The following is a 23,914-nucleotide window of genomic DNA, read 5'->3' as shown; positions in this document are numbered from 1 at the left end:
GGTTTCAGCCGTGCTCCTCCCCCCAAACTTCAGTTAGAACATTACATTTTAAAGACTTCATTGTAGTAAAAGAAAAAAATGTACATATTGAGTGAAAAGTCTAATGTATGTGCTGTTAAAATATATTTTCTGCTCAATAAACAAGAGGCCATTACAGTCACAATATAAGACAAAGTATTTCTGAAAAGCATTTTTTTCTCGTCCAATAGTGTAAAAAAGTGAGTATTTTGTCTCTGGGTGTTGTGCTGAGAGCTGTCGAGCTCTTTAGGACCCAGCAGTCGAGTGTAGAGCAGAGGAACATTTCACAGCTCAGAGCTTCAGCTGCAGCTCCTTCAGCTCCAACACCTCAGCGCTGCTTCCACTAAGGGAGGATTCCTAACGACGCCTTACAGTGAATGTAATGAGGAGAACTGAAGCACAGCTGCCGCTTTTTCCTTAGTTTTTAGTCTCGAAGTTAAGTTAGCCAGCACTATGGACAGCTGGGACCTGTTCGAGCTGAGGACTGTAGTGTGAAGGGCGGCAAATGTCTTCCTATGGAACCCTGCTGAGAGCTAGACCATGACTAATGTGAGTAACCGTTAAAGGTAGCCTTTAGCTTCTAACGTCTGCGTATTTAGCTGTTTTTGAAGCGTTTTGCGCACAGTTTCTTCCGTTTCAACAGCTCACGGAATCAAAAGTAATATAGACGCGAAGAACAGACTGATAAAAGACGCATATTCGTTTGTTTCACTCTTTGTTTCCCTGTCAAGCGTAAAAATATGAGGTAAAGTAGCTAAACCCGCGGTTATACGGCGTTTTCGTAAGATTAAAGCGTTGCTAGGATACCGCGCAACTTCTACTGTATGCAGAGTTCATGTGCTCCAGAAATGTTCGTGAATTCGCGTTGTCTGTTCATTTTATCAGCTCCACTTACCGTATAGGTAACTGTAGTTCTACAATTGCAGATTGTAGTTTATCTGTTTCTATGAATACTTTTTCGCCCTGTTCAATGGCCAGTGTGTTAGTGTATGTTGCGCTGGTCTGACTGGATCAGACACAGCAGTGCTGCTGGGGCTTTAAACACTGTGTCCACTCACTGTCCACTCTATTAGAAACTCCTACCTGTCAGTCCACCTTGTATATGTAAAGTCAGAGATGACAGCTCATCTGCTGCTGCACAGTTTGTGTTGGTCATCCTCTAGTCCTTCATCAGTGGTCACAGGACGCGGTCGGCTGGATATTTTTGTTTGGTAGGTGGACTATTCTCAGTCCAGCAGCGACACTGAGGTGTTTAAAAACTCCAGCAGCACTGCTGCGTCTGATCCACTTGTACCAGCACAACACACACCACCACCACCATATCAGTGTTACCGCAGTGCTGAGAATGACCCACCACCCGAATAGCACCTGCTCTGTGAGGGCCCATGGGGGTCCTGACCACTGAAGAACAGGGTAAAAGGGGCCTAACAAAGTATCAGAGAAACAGATGGACTGCAGTCTGTAAGTGTAGAACTGCAAAGTGCTCCTGTATAGTAAGTGGAGCTGATAAAATGGACAATGAGTGTAGAAACAAGATGTTTTAATGTTATGGCTGTTATCATGTATTTACGAAATTGTGTCCACTAACGAACTCAGGATTACAGCACATATTCACGCAACATGGACAGATAATAAATAAGAACACTGTTATAACCTGGTGTTATTAAATTGATAAAACTGTCATATACATTATAAAGGAGCTTATTAAGGTAACACAAAAAACTTTTTTCAATTTTTAAAAGTACAATAAAGACATTATTTATACATCATTTGCTTTTGGTTGCATGAAGTAATCAACAATAAGTTTTTAAAATTTATACTTATGAATGTGGAATTTGCTGTAGGTAATAAATTAAGCACATAACAACTTTTGTATTACATATTTCCTTACTTAATTCAAAATGCACCAAACTGTGCTCAAAGTACCATTTTTGTCACCTTTTATTCAGCATTATTACACAAATAATGATTTAATATTCTTTACTGTAGGATAGCCAGAGGCTGTAATGCTTAGTGTAATGGGTAAATACTGCTTATAGAACATTAATAAACAGAATAACTCATAATTATTCAACATCATTGATTAGTAATGATCTTACTAGACGTCGCCTTCTGTTGTTTATAACTTTTGATGGCCAGTAACTCGTATTTACAGTGATCCTCACAGCACATGAAGGCAGTATAAACCCAGGCGCTTGGCGCTGCAGCAGATCAGCCCATGACAGCGTGATATGGAGCTGCTGATTAGATTCGCTAGGCAACCAAACTAACTCACTTGCCTGGTTTTCCACAGGACTCCTCCATATCGCCTCTCTAAATTAGGAGAGATTAATTAGCCTGTGCTACCGACCTTGTGCGCTGTGTCAGAGCTCATTTGCATTTCAAACCACATTTTTAAAAAAGGCTTAAAAAAAAAAACTGAATGCAACGATTTGAAAAAATAGAGTTTGAGTCATTCCACAAGAAGTGCCGCTGGAGTCCATTTGATGGTGTGTTTAAGGTTTAAAAATGCGCTGTTAAGTTAAATGCGAATTTAATATATTCGTTCAGAGTTCATCATTGACATAGTGCAGGGAATTGTTTTGTTGAAGTGAAAAAGGTTTATTTATTATAATTAATTCTTCATGTTTTGTTGATTTTTTTAAAAAAAGTGAAAGTACTTTTAACACATCCTTTAGAGGGCACATACTTAAATACGCCTTTTTTATGAATTTAACGTTTTATTGCGTTTAACATGTTGGGGGGGGGGAGTATAAAGAAAAAAACATATTAAAAGTATAGGAAAAACATATATTAAATGTGGCTTAACTCACAGTGGCACAGGCCACATTTCATTACTGCCCCCCCGCCGCCCTCCGATTATGTCAAATTAGATAATGGTGCAATAAAATGTGAGGCACCAGAACTGCTGCACCATTTAACCATCTAATCCATGGAATAAGTGTTGCTAGAATACCATTCAACTTGTCTTGCATGCAGCCTTCTTCTGCTCCTTTGAGCTTTCTATTCATGCATTCACGCCATTACGACCAGCAGCAAACTCAAATGAACTTGATTACACAAGCAGCACCATAATCAAAGTGGCCATGTAACATATAGTAAAACTGTTAAATTCGACATTGTTCAAATGATAAAATTATTATGTACGTTTAAAATAAAGCCGCTTATTAAGATAACACCATAGTAACATTTTTAAACAAAAGTATAGAAATTTGTAGATTTAATTCATTAAGCTTTTGGTTTTATTACATTAATAGCACATTTATGAATAAGCAGTTGGTCCTCGTATTTATGAATCTGTATTGTGCAATATTTCTGCATTAAAATGTACAAAATTGCTCTCTGTAAAGAATGTGTTCACTTCTTTATGCTTGGAAAATCAACAAAAGCATGCATTTCGCTAAAGGATTTGCATAGAAAGTGGAAAAGGCTGTTTTTGCTAATGTGCAATTGAAACTATGGAATTTAAAAAACTTTAGACATCAAAAATTCTAATTAGCATCACCATCTGATAGCAGTCTCAGAGAATAACTAAAGGATGAGGAGGCAAGATCAATAAATTGGAGTGTAATGGGCCAGCATTCAGTCAGCGGTTTGTTGCTGTACTGTGTTTATGCAGTTACTGTACTCTGGTTGTTGTTGGTGTTGTGTAAAAGCTGCCCATGTTTGGTCTAAATCAGTATCAATGTTCTAAACAGCAGCTTTATTTTCCCTAAAAAACTACATTCACTGTAAAAGCGTAATCTTTTGTGCACACAAAATACAGCATTAGTGTTTAGCCTGAAAGGTGTTGAGTGTAACCGACTTACAGTCCCTCAATAAAGCGTCATGTTCCACAATAGCATGAGCCTCAGTACTATCTCAGTAAAGATAGCGCTTCGTTATCTCATTCATTTCCCTGGCAAATTAGGTTCTCAGCTCAGGCTTGTGTGTAGACGTCTATTATGTTGAAGCTCAGGGGTGACCTGCACTGGCGAGCTCAAACTGTAGACTCTAATTCACCCTAGTTCAGGGGTCGCCAACATGCGGCTCTTTTACTGTCCTGTTGTGGCTCCACACAGAATTAGATTATGAGGTGAAAAATGATTCTCTTTTGTGGTCAAATAAAGCTCTGCTTTTAACAATAAATGGTGTTAAATGCTGGAGTTAATGTAATTCACCCTTAACCCTGAAGGCTAGCGCAAAGACTGTTGGTCACCATAGCAACACAGACAACAGTCTTGTCTAGTTATTGGCTAACGAAACGGCAAAGAGAGAGATTTAAGACATTGATAATTTGGAGATGAGTGGACTTATTTGTATTTACAGTCACTCCAGCTGGTTTCCTGATACGTTTAATTTGCAAGAGAAACGGTCAAACACTAAAAAACGTAAAGCTTAAGTCAGTTTCTCATTCGCCAGCTTCTCGTTCTAATTCTTCCATTCCACCTTAAATGGAGCCGCAGGCATATTCTGATGCCTTAGGCACCATTTAAGCTGGAATGGGCTGATTTGATCTAGAAGCTGAAGAATGAGAAGCGACTTCAACCTTGTAAAAAATTAAGCATCAAGAGACATTTTACAAGAAACTGTTCTACTTTTGAGAAAAGTTTCCTGCTGGAGATGCGAGAAAAGCGTCTATAGCTGAGCTAAAGACTAAAGCAGAGCAAAGTAAAATTCTGCATTTTTGTTTATATTATATTTTTATCCTATACTAGTACATCAACACATACCGAGACACATTTGCAGCCAAGATAGTAAAATGTTACTTCAGTGAAATGGACATAAAATGTTGTGACCCCCAAGGTGGTTTGATGTTTGCTGGTTTGGCAAAATGTCTCTTCCTAACGTTTGAGTTGGGACCCCTGGAGTCATTCTTCACCAAACAAGCACTGCACTGCTTAATCCTGTTTAATTAAAGGATTTGCTGTTTTTTCTTTCTTTTCTCATTGAGTGGATCAGAGACAGTGGTGGTGCTGGAGTTTTTAAACACTGTGTCCACTCACTGTCCACTCTGTTAGACACTCCTACCTTGTCAGCCCATCTTGTAGATGTAAAGTCAGAAATGATAGCTCATCTGCTGCTGCACAGTTTGTGTTGGTCATGCTCTAGTCCTTCATCAGTGGTCACAGGACGCTGCCCACAGGACGCTGTTGGTTGGATGCGTTTGGTTGGTGGACTGTTCTCAGTCCAGCAGCGACACTGAGGTGTTTAAAAACTCCAGCAGCACTGCTGTGTCTGATCCACTGAGACCAGCACAACACACACTAACACACCACCACGTCAGTGTTACTGCAGTGCTGATAATGACCCACCACCCAAATAGTACCTGCTCTGTGTGGGTCCATGGGGGTCCTGTCCACTGAAGAACGGGGTAAAAGGGGGCTAACAAAGTATTAGTGAAACAGATGGACTACAGTCTGTAACTGTATAACTGCAAAGTGCAGCTATACAGTAAGTGGAGCTGATAAAATGGACAATGAGCATAGAAACAAGGAGGTGGTCATGATGTTATGCCTGATCGATGTTCATTCAGTGTTACTTTTTTTGTTCAGCAGTTCGTGTTTCACTGTTTTGCCTCATAAAACATGGCAGAGCAGCACTGACCTCATCAATAGGCTGGAGGTGCATGTCTGCAGACAGACACTCTCATATTAATGCTCTCACTGACAGATCAAACTTCTGTCTCCTACTTCCAGATGAGCTGTTTGGAGCGTCGTTTTAGACGCACGGCGCCCGTCCGCGGCAGCAGCAGGAATGAACTGGTCACTGCTCCTCTCCACTCCAGGGTAAACGGGTGGACACTCCCTCTCCATGTGCTCCAGCTGCTGGCTTGGCTGATGTACAGCTTCATGGCCATCGTGGGCTTCGGGGTGTACATCCCACTCCTGCCTCCACCGTGGAACTACATCGCCTACGGGGTATCCTATTTTCTCAAAAATGGTGGTTCTTCAAGGGTTCTTTAATAAAGAACAAGGTTCTGTATAGATCCATGAACACTCAAATAACCCTTTGCATGATTTAAAGGTTCTTTGCATGGTGAAAGTGTTCTTCAGATTGATGAAGAATGTGCTGTGGATGGTTCTACATAGAATCTTTTTGAAAAGGGTTCTATATAGCACCAAAAAGGGTTCTGCTTTTGTTGTGAGCTTGGCGTTGTAACAATAGCAGAACTAATTTTGGTGCTGTATACACACTTAAAAAGATGGTGCTGGTTTCCCAGACCCAAATTACAGCTAATGATACACAGTTAAAAAATAGTGGTTCTTCAAGGGTTCTTTAGTAAAGAAAGAAAAAAAAATACTACAGGGTTCTTTGCATCATGAAAGTGTTCTTCAGATTGATGGAGAATATGCTCTAATTGGTTCTATATAGAAGCTTTTAGAACATTTTTGGAAAAGGTTCTATATCGCACCAAAAAGGGTTCTGCTTTTGTTGTAAACTTGGCATTGAAACAATAGCAGAACCCTTTTCAGTGCTATTTACACACAAAAAAGATGCTTCTTTAAGTGTTTTTAATAATGGCAATGGTTCTATATAGAACCATGAACATTCAGAGGACCCTGTGCATGACTAAATGGTTCGTTGCATCATGAAAGTGCTCTTCAGATTGATGGAGAATGTGCTGTAATTGGTTCTGTAGAGAACCTTTTAGAAAAGGGTTCTATATAGCACCAAAAGGGCTCTGCTTTTCCTGCGAGCTTGGCATTGTAACAATACTAGAACCCATTTTGGAGCTATATTCTCACTTTAAGGTGGTTCTTCAAGGATTTTTTAATAACAACAGTGGTTCTATATAGAACCATGAACACTCAAAGAACGCTTTGCACGATTAAAGAGTTCTTAACGTTGTGAAAGTGTTCTTCAGATTGATCGAGAATGTGCTGCAGATGGTTCTATGTAGAACCTTTTTTGAAAGGGTTCTACATGGCACCAAAAAGGGTTCTTTAGGGTTTCTGTATGGAAACCCTATTTCCATTTTTACTTTACTTTCTTTACTTATTTTTGTTACAATCTTGACATCGTAACAACAAAAGAAGTTTTGGTTCTGTATAGAACCATATAAAACATTGTCTATCAATCCGAAGAACACTTTAACGATGTAAAGAACACTTTAATTCATGGTTCTATATAGAACAATTTTCTTTACTAAAGAACCCTTGAAGGACTATCTTTTTAAAGTGTGTACACCTAATGTTATAGAAAAACAGCGGTAGTTTCAGATGCCCTGCGTTCAGAACGTTGTAATGTGCACATTAGCTAGGCCCTTAGAAGTAACAAATAAAAACATGTAATTTGTTATGAATTATTTCTGACTCGTAGCTTATAGAAACTGCAGGTTCTGAACTATTTGTTTTATTTCTTTCTATTTGTTGATATTTTGTTATTATTTTACAATATTTTTTGTGGTGAAGAAAAATGACCTTCACAAAATTCTGTGTTTTTTTTATTTATTTTTTATTTCAATGCAAACTTTTTAAAAACTATGTAAATAAATAAATCAAATGCATAGAAAACATAGAAACAGTAATAATGGTACACTTTTGAGGGATATAAGGTCACATATGAAATATGAACTCAATACATGGTCGACCACATGAATATGAGAATCCATTCACACCATATGTTCTATTACAATTCAGACAGGTTCCACTATGTATGTAGATTGATTTGCTGTGGCTTACAGTTAACATGAATGGGCCATATAAATTGACATGTCTTAGGTCTTCAGTATGTTCAGGTTTTCCATCTATAACATATTCCTGGAATAATAATAATAATAATGATAATGTTAATTAATATAGCATTATATATTTATTAAAAATGGAGCTCAAAGTGCTTCACAATACAAAGTAAAAACAAAAGAGGAAGAAGAGAAAAAAGATCATCCAAAACCAAATATAATAAATAATAAATAGCAGAAAGTAAATACGAGTAAAAAGCATAGAATAAAAGTATAAATAAAAAGGAAAAAGACAGAAAAGTAACAGTAATATTCCAGTAAAAACAATTGAAAACAATAAAAGCCTAATTAAACACTGAAGTAAAGAAATAAGATTTTAACTGGTTTTAAAAACACTGATTTTATTTATTGGTAATTTGTTCCAGATCTTTGGTGGATAAAAACAAAATGCTGCCTCTCAACTCTATAAGTTTCATACTTGGAATATGGAGAAGCGGCACTGGATGATCTTAAAGCTGGATTTGGATCATCATCCATCAGCACTCTGAAGTGTATAATGGTGCTGAAACATAAAGAGATTTAAAAACTAGTATTAAAATTTTATAGCTGATTCTAAAAGAGACAGGTAGCCAGTGCCAAGTGAAGCCAAAACTGATCCTCTGGCCATACTACAGGAAATTCTGAAGTCTGAGATCATATCTGAGCTGCTTTGTTGTCATGGCGACTTAAGAACAGAAGCTATTACAGAACAACAGTTCTTAAGTCTATAATCTTATTTCCAGATAAGAAAACAAACAGTTTTACAGAAACATCTTAAGATGCCAAAATATCCTAAATTTCGTCTTAACTCCAGAGTGTCTTAACATCAGTTTTAGTCATCTGTTCTTCTGACCTCACAAATGCGCTTCTGGAAGAATTATCAAAAATTCCCATAAACACACTCCTAAACCTTGTGGAAAGCCTTCTTAGAAAAGCGGATTCTATTCTATTCTAGTCAAAGTCGTTGCTTAGCAAAGGCATCTTAGCGGAGGGATACAGTGTTTGTGAACAACCCATGACGTTATGGCAAAATAACAGCATGGTTAGAATGCTTCTCAACCAGTCAGCTTGCGTGGTTGGAACGAGCTGCTATATAATGTTGATAAAACTCCTCAGATAAAAGATTATAGTGATGGTGGTAAATAATGAGGAGACGGAGCTGAACATATTTTTATCATATGTTTTTTAGGAGGAATAACGTTAGCACGCTCTGCTAAAGTGTTTGGGAAATGGAGACTGAAACTGTGGAGCGACGACACTCTTGAAAAACAGCACAAAACGCTGAAACAATATTCTTAACTTTTAGTTTATCAAGCTTTAGTTTTATTTAACCTTTTTTAACTAACTTGATTACGTGTTTTAGCTGTGCGCATGTAGTCCGTTGCTAGGTAACAGACACGACAATTGATTGCCGACTTCAATCGAGTGGGTTAAGATTTACTAATTTGAGATAAGGTGCTGTAAGATAACATTCTTAAATTAAGAAAAGATTTGCTTCTGTAGTATGAATTTGTGAAAAGTCTTATCTTGACCTGATCTTAAGACAAAAAGAGGAAGTTTCTGTAATACTGCCCCTGTTTTCTAGCTCGTGTTAATGTTCTTGCTGCTGCATTTTGCACAAGTTGCAATTTGTTGGTTGTACTTGCAGGACGTCCTATGAACAAAGCGTTACAGTGGTAAAGTCAAGAAAACACAAAGGCTCTAAAAGAGACTAAAGAGTTTAACAAGCTTGTGCTCCCTCAGAGCTCCTAAACACACAGGCCTGAATCACACTGTAAATGCAAAGTGAGGCTGTTCGTAGCTTTAGGCGCTACAGCCGGGTGATGTCAGCGGTCAGCGCTTATGTGTTTCACTTGAAAAGACATAAAGGCTTGATTTAGCCACACTGGAGCTTCTTTATATGTAGCAGAATCAGGCTGTGTCACCATCAGAGAAGCTTCTCTATGTACAATGACTAAAGTTTGTTGAATTGACCCCCAGTCCTGTCTGTCAGTGCTGGACACTCACAAAACAGGCTTTCTTTTTTAGATTGTATGGCCTACATTCATTTACTCCACTGGGTTAAAGGCCTTGTGCTGTAGTGTGTCAGGATGCAGTATGAAACCATGTTAAAATCTTTTGTATGCAGGTCATCGGCACAGCGTTCCTCTTACACTTGCTGACTCATCTGGCTGCGGTGACCGTAGACCCGGCTGACAATAATGTCCAGCTGAGGAAGGATTACTCCAGCCCCATGCCTGTGTTTGATAAGAAGAAGCAGCCGCACGTCATCCACAATCAGCACTGCTACCTGTGTGAGGTTGACGTGTATGTACAGTATCAGGCCGGTCATTTATACTCATTAGTTCATTCTTTTGAATTAAAAACATGAAAAAAATCAAATTTACACAGTTTTCCCTCTCATTCCAAGTGTAGTTGACCAGATAAGACATATTTGGTTCCTTAATTTTGCTTCCCCTGCTGAAAAAGGACTATTGGAGTGGTGGGTTCCAGTAGAAACGACTACCCTCTTAAAAAGATGGTTCTTCAAGGGTTCTTTACTGAAGAAAATTGATCTATGTACCATGAACACTCACATAACCCTTTGCATGATTAAAGGCTTTTTTGCTTTGTGAAAGGGTTCTTTAGATGGATGGAGAATGCTGTAGTTGGCTCTATATAAAACTTTTTGAAAAGGGTTTTTTATTGCACCCAAAAGTGTTCTCTTGTTACAAGCTTGACATCCTAACCCTTTTGGGAGCTATATAGAACCATTGTCTAAAAGGTTCTATATAGAGCCATCTACAGCACATTCTCCATCCATCTGAAGAACCATTTCATGATGCAGAAAAGCCTTTAATCATGCTAAGGGTTCTGTGACTGTTTCATTCTCCCAACTTTGTGGGAACAGTTTGAGGATGCCCCCTTCCTGTTCCAACATGACTGTAGACCAGTGCACAAAGCAAGGTCCATAAAGACATGGATGAGCAGGTTTGGTGTGGAAGAACTTGACTTGCCTGCACAGAGTCCTGACCTCAACCTGTTCAAACGCCTTTGGTATGAATCAGAGCGGAGACTGTGAGCCAGGCCTTCTCGTCCAACATCAGTGTCTGACCTCACAAATGCGCTTCTGGAAGAATGATCAAAAATTCCCATAAACACACTCCTAAACCTTGTGGAAAGCTTTCCTAGAAAAGCTGAAGCTGTTATAGCTGCAAAGGGTGGGCCGACATCATATTAACCCCTATGGATTAAGAATGGGATGTCACTCAAGTTCATATGCTTGTGAAGGCAGACGAACAAATACTTTTGGCAATATACTGTATCAGAACTGGAGTATATTGTATTTTTCATTGCGCCTGTAACTGTTTTGGCAACAGAAAAAAGCCTGAAATTCTGTTTTGATGAGGTTATCTGCTGCTTCTCTCTGCAGAGGGCCTAAAGTGAAACACTGCGGCAGCTGCAACAAGTGCATCGCAGATTTTGATCACCACTGCAAATGGCTCAACAACTGCGTAGGAAGAAAGAACTACTGGTAAGGAGAAGCTGAAGGTAGAGAAGGCAAATGAAGATCTGGAATAGCCCATATTGTGGAAAGCTAATTTTTCTTTTTTATATTTATTTATTTTTTAATAATGTTCAATGTAGTTTGTGAAGAAGTTTAAAAATGTACAGTGCACTTCCCAGTCCATACAATCCATATACAGGAATTAAGCTTAAAAAAACAGCCCATTTTGAATTTACCGTTTTTGTGATGTCACAAACAGCGATAAGACATTTACTTATATGAGAGAACTTGTAGAGATTTAAATTACCGCTCTGTAATGTCTTCCATGTTTCTCAAACACTAGAGGGCGCTCCCAAGTGAGTCCAGTGAGCAATTGAATGCATTAGTAGGGAGCATTTGAGCAAAATCAGTTTCTAAATGCTTAAACATTTTTAAAATAAAAGAATACAATCATATCCTGAACACAGAACATCATGCAACCCCAATTCCAATGAAGTTGGGACGTTGTGTAAAACATAAATAAAAACAGTTGCTCAACAGTCCGGGGTCTCCGTTGTCGTATTTTGCGCTTCATAATGCGCCACACATTTTCAATGGGAGACAGGTCTGGACTGCAGACAGGCCAGTCTAGTACCCGCACTCTTTTACTACGAAGCCACGCTGTTGTAACACGTGCAGAATGTGGCTTGGCATTGTTTTGCTGAAATAAGCAGGACGTCCCTGAAAAAGACGTTGCTTGGACAGCAGCATATGTTGCTCCAAAACCTGTATGTACCTTTCAGCATTAATGGTGCCTTCACAGATGTGCAAGTTACCCAGTCCATGGGCACTAACACACCCCCACACCATCAGAGATGCTGGCTTATGAACTTTGCGCTGATAACAGTCCGGACCGTCCTTTTCCTCTGTGGCCCCGAGGACACGACGTCCATGATTTCCGAAAACAATCTGAAATGTGGACTCGTCAGACCACAGGACACTTTTCCACTTTGCGTCAGTCCATCTCAGATGAGCTCGGGCCCAGAGAAGCCGGCAGCGTTTCTGGGTGTATATGATATACGGCTTTCGCTTTGCATGGCAGAGTTTTAACTTGCACTTGTAGATGGAGCGACGAACTGTGTTCACTGACAACGGTTTTCTGAAGTGTTCCTGAGCCCATGTGGTAATATCCGTTACAGAATGATGTCAGTTTTTAATGCAGTGCTGCCTGAGGGATCGAAGGTCACGGGCATTCAATGTTGGTTTTCTGCCTTGCCGCTTACTTGCAGAGATTTCTCCAGAATCTCTGAATCTTTTGGGGATATTATGGACTGTAGATGATGAAATCCCTAAATTCCTTGCAATTGTACATTGAGAAACGTTGTTCTTAGACTGTTGGACTATTTGCTCACGCAGTTGTTCACAAAGTGGTGAACCTCACCCCATCCTTGCTTGTGAATGACTGAGCCTTTCAGGGATGCTCCCTTTATACCCAGTCATGACACTCACCTGTTTCCAATGAAACTGTTCACCTGTGGAATGTTCCAAACAGGTATTTTTTGAGCATTCCTCAACTTTCCCAGTCTTTTGTTGCCCCTGTCCCAACATCTTTGGAATGTGTTGCAGTCATCAAATTCAAAATGAGTGAATATTTGCAAAAAACAATAAAGTTTATCAGTTTGAACATTAAATATCTTGTCTTTGTAGTGTATTCAATTGAATATAGGTTGAAAAGGATTTGCAAATCATCGTATTCTGTTTTTATGTTTTACACAACGTCCCAACTTCATTGGAATTGGGGTTGTAAAACATTTTAACACTGCCGTTATATTTTTAAGAGCCTTTAAACTTAGAGTTATAGGAGTTTAAAACGGCGCATCATGTACATCCATGATGTCTATGGGTGTGCACAGCCAATGAGCTGCTCCGCTAGCCAACCAATCAGCACATTAGCAGTAATGTTAGTGTCCTGCTGCCCAAAATCTGCTGTAGGAAAAATGGAAATATACAGGTGAGTCTTCTTTGCTTTTTTAGTGAAATACATCCTTCTGCTTTCTATAATTAAAGAAAAGTTCTAGGCGAGTGATTAGAAATTATTAAAATATTTAGCTTATATCCACCTGTTCAGCCCGCAGCAATTTAACTCTAGTCATTCACACTGAAGTGTTAAATCCCGGCTTTTTGGATGAGGCGTAATACAGCATAGCCAATCAGAACAGATCTCATTTACATATATCAGTCTTAAACGCACAGTAACAAAACCAGCCTGTTTAATTCTAAGAGATAAAGAATGTTCGAAAGAAGGTCATGTAAAAGTAAATTGTGATTTTTTTGATACGTAAAACCACAAAAACCTTTTTACCTCTTTAATGTTCTCGTCAGTGTGCAGTTGTATTGTATGCATGGGTTGCAGAACTTGAAAGCTCACAGATCAAAATTCCAAATCCGTTTTCTTTTCTCAGGCTGTTTTTCATGACCGTCCTCTCTGCTGTGTTTGGGGTTCTTCTCCTCGTGGTGGTCATCCTGTTCATCTTCATTGAACACTTTGTGAACCCTGCTAATCTGCGCATGGCAGCAGCTTTTCAGAGTGAGTGATCTGTCCCTTTAAAGACTCTGTGGCATGGTTTGTGTTTATCTACTCTATCATTATTGCGAGTGCCACTTACCGTTAGGACATCCTCTGCAGAACAAGGATGGCTTCAATAATAATATAATAAAAACCTGGGATTTATTACAGGAAACACCATTAGGTGATGTCACTCTTCCAATTTACACTTACCATCCTTAAACACCTCCATTCAGCTTGCAAATGTTTAGGTGATTTAGTCTTTTATTTTGGTTGCTTTATTTATATTAGTTGCTTTCTTGGTTGATTTATTATTTTTTATGGACATTTTTTTTACTTATTTTTATTATTTTATTATTGTTTCCTACATTTATCTTTTTGTTATTATCCTACCGAGACGTTTGAAATATTAGTTTTTATTACCGTTTTTCATTAATCTGGATAAAAGTTTGAATTGATTGTCCAGATTTGTTATTTGTCTTAACACTTCCTAATTTTTGCTTTTATGTACTGTATTATTATTAGTTTCTTGGTCGTATTGTATTTTCTTTGCTATACTGTTATGTACATTTGTACATCACAAATTTATATTTACTCTTTGCTAGTGCTTCTTTTTTGTTTAATGCTTGGCTACATTGCAAATAAGGGTCACCCTCAGTGTACTAAGTTTAAGGTTGACTGATTAGATCTAAAATCTTATGAGCAAAGAGATCCACTTTAGGATTAAATGTAAGTGTATGAGTGTGTGTTTATTTATATAGATAGATAGATAGATAGATAGATAGATAGCGGCTTAGAAAATGTGTGTGTTTGCATGTATGTGTATGTATATATATATATATATATATATATAGATATATATATAGATATAGATATATAGATATATATAGATATAGATATATAGATATAGATAGGTAGGTAGATAGGTAGATTTATATGAATAAAACTGAATATAATTGTTAAAAGTAAGTAGCTACTGTTGACCAACAGAGCCAGTGTGACCAGTATACACAAACATTCAGTGTACTGTGTTAATCAAGTGTGATTTTAACATCATTATTATTTAAGCCTTAATGAATGAAAGAATACAACACCCCATAATCGTAAGGTTGGTAGTCATGTTAGCATTCTTAGCTGCACTGCTCTGTTTAAGGTTTGGTATTAAACAACAAATCCAAATGCTAGGATGGCTAACAGTGTTTGCACAGAGCTAACTGGCCCCTGACTAGCTTTCATCATATATTGACATGGTCAAATATTATAGAGCACTCTTTAATCTCTATGGACAGATGTGAAATTAAAGGACGTGGCTGGCTCTTCTGCCCTGGCAGTTCAGTGTGCTTAACAGTGTTGCACAAAGCTAACTGGACCCTGGTGTTCATTCATTGCAGGCAATGTAGCATTTCTCTAAAGCATTCTCTGATCTCTGTGTGCAGGTGTGAAGGAGAATAGGACGTGGTTGGCCTTCCTGCCCCTGGCTCCAGTTCAGACCAGCTCTGCTAGCCTCCTCATATTAGCCTTCATCACCGTCATCGTTGCTCTGGCCTCGCTTCTAATGCTGTGCCACTTGCTGGTCTTCCACATATACCTGTGTGAGTGTGCACACCCTGACAGGTTAAAACAGTGTGGTACTGTCTCACACAGTCATTTAGCTAATGAAAGTCACCTAGTTAAATAAGCTATTTTGACATTTAGTCATTTAAAGTGCTGTTTTTGTATTCATGACAGTTAAATGTTTTATTTTTTTAGTTGTTTCAGGGGGTTTTAAACAAGGACACAGTATCATTGATGTGAATCATTGCTCTTATTGCTGATTAATACTTCTGCAAAGCTACATGTATCTGCACAGAGATGTAGAGGAGTTCATGGATAAGCATAGCTTGCAGAGGCCACGACATCTGTGGAGGTGTGTGGCGAGAAAATGCTGACTGGCGATCATTAGCATCGAGGGTGGGACAAGACCCAAACAATACCCAAACAAGCGCATGTCACTCTAGTGCATATGTTCACATTACGTGGGAAGTATGTTGGCAGATATGTATGCAAATGTTTATGCATGATGCCAGCACATTACCTCAGAGAGAGAAGTAAAATTCAGCCTTAACGAAGCACATAAAGGAGTGCTAATAGCAACCCTTTGAGTAGAATCTTCAGCCTGCTAAACGTGAGTGAGTGAGTTGAGCCAGGTCCACACTGAATCAGAGTAAAATACATTTATACGTTTTTGTGAGGTGAGCAAACAAGCTAACCTAGCTAGCTAATGGACCAGGGACTGCAAGGACATTTTGATTCAGTTTTGAAATGTAATTGCACTTACAGTGTTGACTGACAACACATTTAATCAATAGAAGTCAAGTTATTGTGCTATGCATTTATTTTAAATTACATGATCATATTACATGATTATATTGGATATTTACACTGGTTAGGCATAACATTATGACCACCTCCTTGTTTCTACAGTCATTGTCCATTTTGTCAGCTGTACTTACAACGAAAACCTTTCATCAGATTCAAGTTTGTCACACATCGGTTCTTCTACTAACAAACACAAATGTGATCTGGATTGAAGGTTCAGAATCTGCAGTTTCAATGAGCTATGAGTGAGAAATCCTTACATAAAAGGCAAGAAGAGTCATTTCACAGTATACACACTTTAAGGGACCTACAAAGGTTTAAGACTGAAGACAGATTTCACAAAAACATGCACTGTATCAACTTCATACTATATATACCTGTACATACTTTATATACATAACGTTTATAGTCTTCACAGTTCCTGTCTTCTCTCTCTCTCTCTCTCTTTCTCTCTCACTCCCTCACTCCCTCACTCCCTCATTCTCTTTGTGCAGTATGTAAAGGGATGAGCACATACGAGTACATAATGAAGCAACGTCAGCTACAAAGCTGCAGAGATCAGGGGGGCGGAGCCACACAGCAGACCCGATCTGAGGCTTCAGCACAGGTACCATCCTCCACAGATGCTGAGAATACAATGTAATTTCTTTGTCACTGTGACCTATAGTCTGACCTACAGTCTTCAGGGTCCATGAACTGATCTCTGTAGCTGCTTTGTGATAATGGATACCAGTGGTCTCCAGTCTTCAGCCTTCTTGCAGAGCATAGTTTCTACCAAACTTTGCCACACCTCCTCCAGCTAATCATCCCCTTGCTAGTTCCTAATTGGCTGGATGAGAAGTATTAAGGGTTTGGCAGCTTGGATACAGATTGGAACTAAATTCTGCAGGAAGGTAGCTCTCCAAAACCAGGATTGGACAAAATTGTATTTGCCGTCGTGCCCATAATGGGAATTCCGGGGTCTAAGCCATTTTCTGTATGGGAAAAAAATGAATAGCATTTTTGGGAATTGCCACTTTCACACCATGGTAAACAAAAATGTTCCAAACTACATTTTCCCTCCAGTGTCACTGAATCCTCTGAATTACGAGATCTTCAAGGAGTCAAAATATGATTCCGTAGGTTATCTAACGCTGTTGCGCATTAAGCTGACAAGTATTTTTTTCACTCTTAGAGCCTTGGCCCTTTGGATATGTCCATAGACTGTGATGCACCATTGTCCAGCAGATCAAGGTATTGTTTTTTTTTTGCTTTTATTTAAATATTTACAGTTCAAAATCCGAGTGATTAAACCTAAAGACTATAAGGCTGTGCAAAGGATTAGATGAACATACATAGTATGATTACATTACACACTATATATAAAAGTAACAGCACATTTGTTTACCTAGTTTTCGGGAAACGGACTTCATTCAAAGGGGCTAATGATGCAAATGACAACACCACTACTTAGAATAAGTGGAAGTGGATGGGGACTGTTCAGAATGAGTTTATTTGCACTGAGCTAACTGATGACTATAAGCCTAGTAGCCATATTAGCATTGTTAGCTGAAGTATTCCTTTGATATCATCTTTATCCTTCTTTGCAGTATCTTCAAATACAAAGACAGGGGACAGATGTCGAGTGAACTCTCAGGATCCATCTGTTCCGAGGTCAGTAAGCAATAAGAATAATCATTTTACTCTCTCTCTGTATATATAATAAGACACGGTATGGAAACACAGTCTTTGCACTGTTTTTATGTAGATGGAACACTTTCCTCAGGCAGCCAATGGAGAAAATCCTCCCAACTATGGCTCAAAAGCTTCATCACAAATTATACCAGGTAAGATCCCATACAACTAACATGCTGTCCATGTTAAAAGGAGATCATTTTTGAATTAAGATAGCAGTGATGAGGAGAAATTACGTGTTACTTTGAATATGGACCTTTTTTTAAAGCACAGTTAATATGTTTTTCTTTATGGTTAGAATTTATATGTTGCACAATTTATAAAAAAAAACTTGTTAGCCACAAAAATGTAATACAGCATTTGCCTAAGAAAATACTTTTAAGTTTGCCCAACCAGCCCATACAGAAGTCTGATATATGGCAATATATGGGTTTCAAATATGTGACATATATTAGCATGTATAGATTTTGCTTTAATTCAACTTACTTTGTCACATATAAACATATATGTGACATATATGCCAACTTGAAATGGGAGATTTTCAAATATTGGACACATATTTCAGCCATATATGAACATAACACACAAATACCATATGTAAACAGTATATGATTAAAAAAACATTCATATAAGGAAGGCTTATATTACTCATATATCCTAACTGCATATTATTTAATATAAGGTTTTTATGCATCTTCTATGTTTCTTCCACATACTTCATAATGAAGTGAACATTTGTTGATTAGCTACACAGTTAAACTCTAAATACATGCACATTTTTATGGAGTAAAAGCATTAAAATATGAAAGTAATGAAAATACTGTTTCCTGTTAGATTTAAAGGATTTATTATTTAAAAGCAAACCAGCAACAGAGTAACAGTTATGACTATACTGTGATGTTCAACCAGGTATCAGACATACAGTATCTCACAAATATTTTATTATATCTTTTCATGGGACAACACTAGACATGAAACTTGGATAAAACTGAAAGTAGTCAGTGTACAGCTTGTATAGCAGTGCAGATTTACTGTCCTCTGAAAAGAACTCAACACACAGCCATTAATGTCTAAATACCTGGCAACACAAGTGAGTCCACCTCACAGTGAACATGTCCAAATTGTGCTCAAAGTGCCCTTCTGCTTGAGGATACCTCACAGGTGGAAAATTGGGTTAGGTCTGGAGATGTACTTGGCCAGTCCATCACCTTTACCTTCAGCAAGGCAGTTGTCATCTTGGAGGTGTCATGCAGCTCCAGACCATGACGCTACAACCACCATGCTTGACCATAGGCAAGAGACAGTTGTCTTGGTACTCCTCACTAAGGTGCCGCCACACATGCTGGGCACGATCTGAGCCATCAAGTTTATTTTGGTCTCGTCAGACCACAGGACATGGTCCCAGTAATCCATGTTCTTGGACTGCTTGTCTTCAGCAGACTGCGGGTTTTCTTGTGTGTCAGCTTCAGAAGAGGCTTCCTTCGGGGATGACGGCCATGCAGACCGAGTTGATGCATTGTGTGGCATATGGTCTGACCACTGAGAGACTGACCTCCCACTTCTTCAACCTCTGCATCAATGCTGGCAGCACTCGTGTCTATTTTTTGAAGCCATCCTCTGAATATGATGCTGAACACGTGGACTCAAGGCCTGTTCCGAGTGGAACCTGTCCTGGAAAACAGCTGTATGCCACCATGCTATAGGTCAGTTTCAGGCTGTTGGCAAACTTCTTATAGCCTGGGCCATCTTTGTGGAGAGCAATAATTCTATTTCTCACATCCTCAGAGTTCTTTGCCTTGAGGTTCCATGTTGAATATCCAGTGACCCTGCTCCCCAATCACACCTGGAACCTTGTAGCTCTGAGTCACGTGACACAGGGAGGGACGATGACACAATTGGACACTATTTGGACATGTTCACTGTGAGGTGTACTCACTTATGTTGCCAGCTATTTAGACATTAATGGCTGTGTGTTGAGTTCTTTTCAGAGGACAGTAAATCTATACTGCTATACAAGCTGTACACTGACTACTTTAAGTTATATCCAAGATTTCATTTCTATAGTGTGGTCCTATGAAAAGATATAATAAAATATTTGCAGAAATATGAGGGGTGTACTCACTTTTGTATGATATATATTTTGCATATATTTTCAGTACTTGATACTCACATATATGTACATATATTTTGATACATATATCTGACTCCTGATGATGAATGTCCATATATGTCCACATATTTCTGTATGGAAGTTGTTCCTCTCTTAGTTTGGCTAAATCGGCTAAATTAACCCCTTGAACCTAAATGGTCTTAATAAGCCAAGACGTGTGCTATCTAAAGTCTGCTTCTTTAGCTTTACACTGGAGCTACGAGGCTAATGTAGAATAGATCATAAAATGCTTAAAAATAGATCACAATGCTTGTAAATATCTAAGATCTGAATACTTTGTGTTTTTAAATAGTTTTGTTTACAGTAAGACTGCAGTTTGACCTAATTCAGTAGAACGGCCTTATTCAGGTGAACTGTATGTGTGGACACCTATGAATTTGGGTGGAAGTTGGAAAGTTGTGTAAATTTCATTACTGGCATCAACTTGAGTTGTTTTTCCATGTTCTTTGCAACACTGACCGCTCAACGCTCTGCTCTATTTCCCTGGTGCATGTATACATGTATGCTGGTCTCAGGCGAGGCTTCGGTCAGCTGGCGTCCGAGTCATGTGGAAAGCCCGCAGGTTCTCCAGCAGAGCAGCAGTGGCCGGCACAGTCAAGCTGAGGGACACCCCATCGTCCAGAGCCCTCTGGGCACTTCCATCATAGACACCACTGTGGTCCACCAGCAGCTCATACAATGACTCACAGCACTGTTCAGCAGACTCCTCCGTGTCCACTGCTTGAGGTCAGAGAGCCATCATGTGGAGAATCAGAGCAATAACATTGATCAAATTCAATCCGAGTGGACTTCTGGACTCCTTTGGATATCTTTATGATTTTTTTAATGATTATTTTTACAGGTTACAGGTTAATTTTACAGGTAACAATCTGTTTGTATATTGTGTTTTTATTCAAAATAAACAAGAGACAGCTACAGTTAAAAGGGAAGTCCACCACATTTAAAACATTCTCTGCATAATTTTGAGGTTAAGCTGTAAACAAAGTCCTTCAGAGTGGTTTGATGTTCGCAGTTGTAGAGCTAGCAACCAGAATAATGCCTTTAAAAGCTCCCTCAATAAAACATACTACGTGAAATAGTTATGAATATGCTGCCTGATGCTTTATCCAATAGTTTTAGGACAAACTTTCGGCCTAAATATAACAAGCCAGGTTCATAAAACTCAGCAATAACTGTGCTACGTCATAATAAAATATAGATTTTTTATATATAATAATAAATAATAAAAGAAACTGAACTGGGCTATAAACTATAAACAGATGGCGTCTCTTCAGTGATCTGCTTTATAAAAATTATTTTTAGAAAATAATACAAAGAGCGTCTAAGATTTTTGGCTTTCAGCAGTAAATTGTAAGCATAAAGCGATACGTGTAGATCATAAAACACGTTCTGTTAATTTGAGGGGAACTTTTACAGAAAAATAAATAAATAAATAAACATTTGCATTTATTTCATGCAGTTACTGAATAATTTGCCTTACGATTTGGTCAAGTAAATTCAGATGGACAAACCAAAATATACCCTGGAGGATAAGAGGTTAATAGGTAACATATAAAGGACCAACAGTCTGTGTGTGTGTGTGTGTGTGTGTGTGTGTGTGTGTGTGTGTGTGTGTGTGTGCCAAAATGGTCATTATATCAAATAGAGGTAAAAACTAGCCAATAAAAGCAGAAGCTTCTTGACTAAAATAGCAGCAACTTTTACAAATTAAATCACAGTTAATAATTGTAAGTAAGATGCAGTATATCAAACATTGCAAGCACTTCTATCCACAGTTAAAGCAGAGGTGATACAGAGCTGTAGAACAATGCAAATATCACAGTGTCAGCACTTGAGAAAAAGTGCAAGGCCTGATAACATTAATTGCTCTGTTGTAAAACGAATAGTTCGGAGCCAAAATCTGATTGGCTGAGCTGTATTTGAAATTGTTGTAAAACCCACGATATAGACTCACCTGCAGCCGCCTCACAACAACTGAACTCTGTATCACTGCACCACTGCACAAAAAAAACCTTGTGCTGTTAAAGAAATCCTCCTTGACTCTCATGCTGCTCACATGGACCACCGAGTGTACTGATGAAGCAAGACCCCTTTTTTGTTTAAACTGAGGGACTGACGACTTATGTCCTTAACTAGAACTCAGCTGGTCAGCTAGCTAACAGGTTAACAGAAAGCAAGGTGACCCCTGGTTCCTATCACCGCCACTGTAAAGACATCTGAACCATTTCACACCAAACCGCTCTGAATCTCTCTGTTTATATCTCACACACTGAATTATGCAGGAATTTTGAAAATCCAGTGGAATTCCTGTTTAAAAATGCGTTCACTACATGATTGCTGATTACTTTGTTTATGTCTATATTTGATAATAAATGTTAAAGAGAAGTACTGAAAAAAATGGATTCTTTAGCATTTTATGCACAGACAGATAAGATGCAGGGTGATTCAGAAAGATCCGAATTCAAAGTGCAATATTTTTACAATCGTGAGGCGTCTAGGAGTCACAATCCAACTGAAAGAGGGGATCATAGAGTTTCTGACGGTCACTATGGCAGTGAGCCTCCAACAGCTTAGATCATTCGTAGTTAGTATCAGCAGTTCCAAGAAAAAGGTCACCAGCATCACCAGATCTCATACCGTGTGCCTTTTTTGTGGGGGTTCATTAAGGACTGTTTATGTGCCCCTCCCAACAACACAGGACCATCTCCGAAATCACACTGAAAGAGCCGTGAGTGCAGATGTTGTCTGTACAGCTGGAGGAGGTTCATATTCAGCACGTGTAAAATTACATAAACTTTATGCTCATTTAAATCCTTCAGAGTTTACAGCATTGATCTGTGATGATTTACAAGTGAATCATTTTGAAATCGGATGAATCTTTTTGAATGACCCTGTAGATGCTCAGGTGGAGGAATGCAGAAATGTGATGTTTACCACATGATGGAGCTGTTTCTCTCTGTTGGTTAATGGTGTGTGTTACAAAACCACATGCATGCACACATCCGCCAGCTAAAGCAGAAGTCCAGAACTGGAGCCTCACTCCTGGTGCCCCTCTCTGTTTACATCTCTGTAAAAATTTCATGTTTTTTTTTCTGACGGTCCCGGGCCCACCGTTCCACTCTGCACTGTGTGCAGCATTATGTAACCCCAGGAGAACTCATCACGCCTTGTGTAATGCTGAAAAAGGCTCAGCAGCGGTGGGCTTCTTACACCTCATCAGGACATTCTGTGTTGGGCCAAATGCCAAAGCACACAAATCCTCGCTTATTTTCTTTGTTGTCCAACCCTGAATGTCCCTGCTCCTTAAATAGTGCACTACATAGGCCATTAAATAAAGCCATCCACACCAGAAAAGCCCTCAATAGACATCCATTTAGGATGCAGCCCGAGCAAATTACCTTAATTTCTAACACAAACTTACTTTTATTAAAATTTCTACACAATTAAACACTGAATAACAACGCTGGTGCCATATTAGCCCCATTTGTACATATACAGTTTATACGTGCGCTGTAGCTTCGCTGCTATGAGTGACAGTATCTCAGCCAATCAGCGAAGAGCTCCGTTCGCGCCTCAACCAATCAGCAACCTCCGTGCCCAGCGTCCCGGCCAATCAGCGCGCGGCGCTGTGTGACCAATCAGCGAGCTCTCTCGCCAGCTTGTCATCCAATCAGCTTCCTCCGTGGCGCAGCGCGGAGCTGCAGCGGCTCGGTTCACGCGGCGCGATTCGGCGATGATTCAGTGAGGAGAGACGGAGGAGAGCGCGAGCGAGCGGGAGGCTGACAGGTAAGCAGGCGAGCGCGCGCCCCGTTCTAGAGGCGTTCGGTCGAAAGAACGAAGGCGGTCTCGCGCTGTTGCTATGAGACGCGCGCGCTTTGTTTTGGTGTGTGTTTGTGTTTTGGTTTCTGTTTTTATCTCCGCGGCTGTGGCTTTTCGCACGAAGCTGCTCGCGCTCGTTTT

General features: G+C 39.2%; 2 protein-coding genes across 2 annotated transcripts in view; both read left to right on the top strand.

Moving 5' to 3' along the window:
* Window positions 1-306: 306 nt before the first annotated feature.
* zdhhc11 (zinc finger DHHC-type containing 11) lies at window positions 307-20,732 on the top strand. The gene is made up of 11 exons (XM_017695810.2): window positions 307-567; window positions 5,697-5,918; window positions 9,849-10,027; window positions 11,133-11,234; window positions 13,649-13,773; window positions 15,189-15,344; window positions 16,605-16,717; window positions 17,285-17,343; window positions 17,700-17,763; window positions 17,858-17,936; window positions 20,470-20,732. Exons 1-11 carry the CDS (start codon window positions 559-561, stop codon window positions 20,634-20,636), a joined length of 1,275 nt encoding a protein of 424 aa, XP_017551299.2. The 5' UTR covers window positions 307-558; the 3' UTR covers window positions 20,637-20,732.
* Window positions 20,733-23,616: 2,884 nt separating this feature from the next.
* The window catches only part of LOC108426377 (tubulin polymerization-promoting protein), a 36,397-nt gene continuing 36,099 nt past the window's right edge, over window positions 23,617-23,914 (top strand). The window contains exon 1 of the mRNA XM_017695808.2: window positions 23,617-23,740. The gene's annotated coding sequence lies outside the window, so the exon portion shown is untranslated. The remainder of the gene's footprint in view (window positions 23,741-23,914) is intronic.

Source organism: Pygocentrus nattereri, chromosome 24 (genome assembly GCF_015220715.1).
Source record: "Pygocentrus nattereri isolate fPygNat1 chromosome 24, fPygNat1.pri, whole genome shotgun sequence".
NCBI classification, from domain to species: Eukaryota; Metazoa; Chordata; class Actinopteri; order Characiformes; family Serrasalmidae; genus Pygocentrus; species Pygocentrus nattereri.
This window is presented reverse-complemented; position numbering and strand designations above follow the sequence as displayed.

Bases quoted from the DNA above. Each gene is read 5' to 3' on its own strand.
- zdhhc11 (XM_017695810.2), top strand. The intron at 5,919-9,848 runs GTATCCTATTTT...TTTTGTATGCAG, and splicing joins GGAACTACATCGCCTACGGG to GTCATCGGCACAGCGTTCCT. The intron at 17,344-17,699 runs GTATTGTTTTTT...CCTTCTTTGCAG, and splicing joins CCATTGTCCAGCAGATCAAG to TATCTTCAAATACAAAGACA.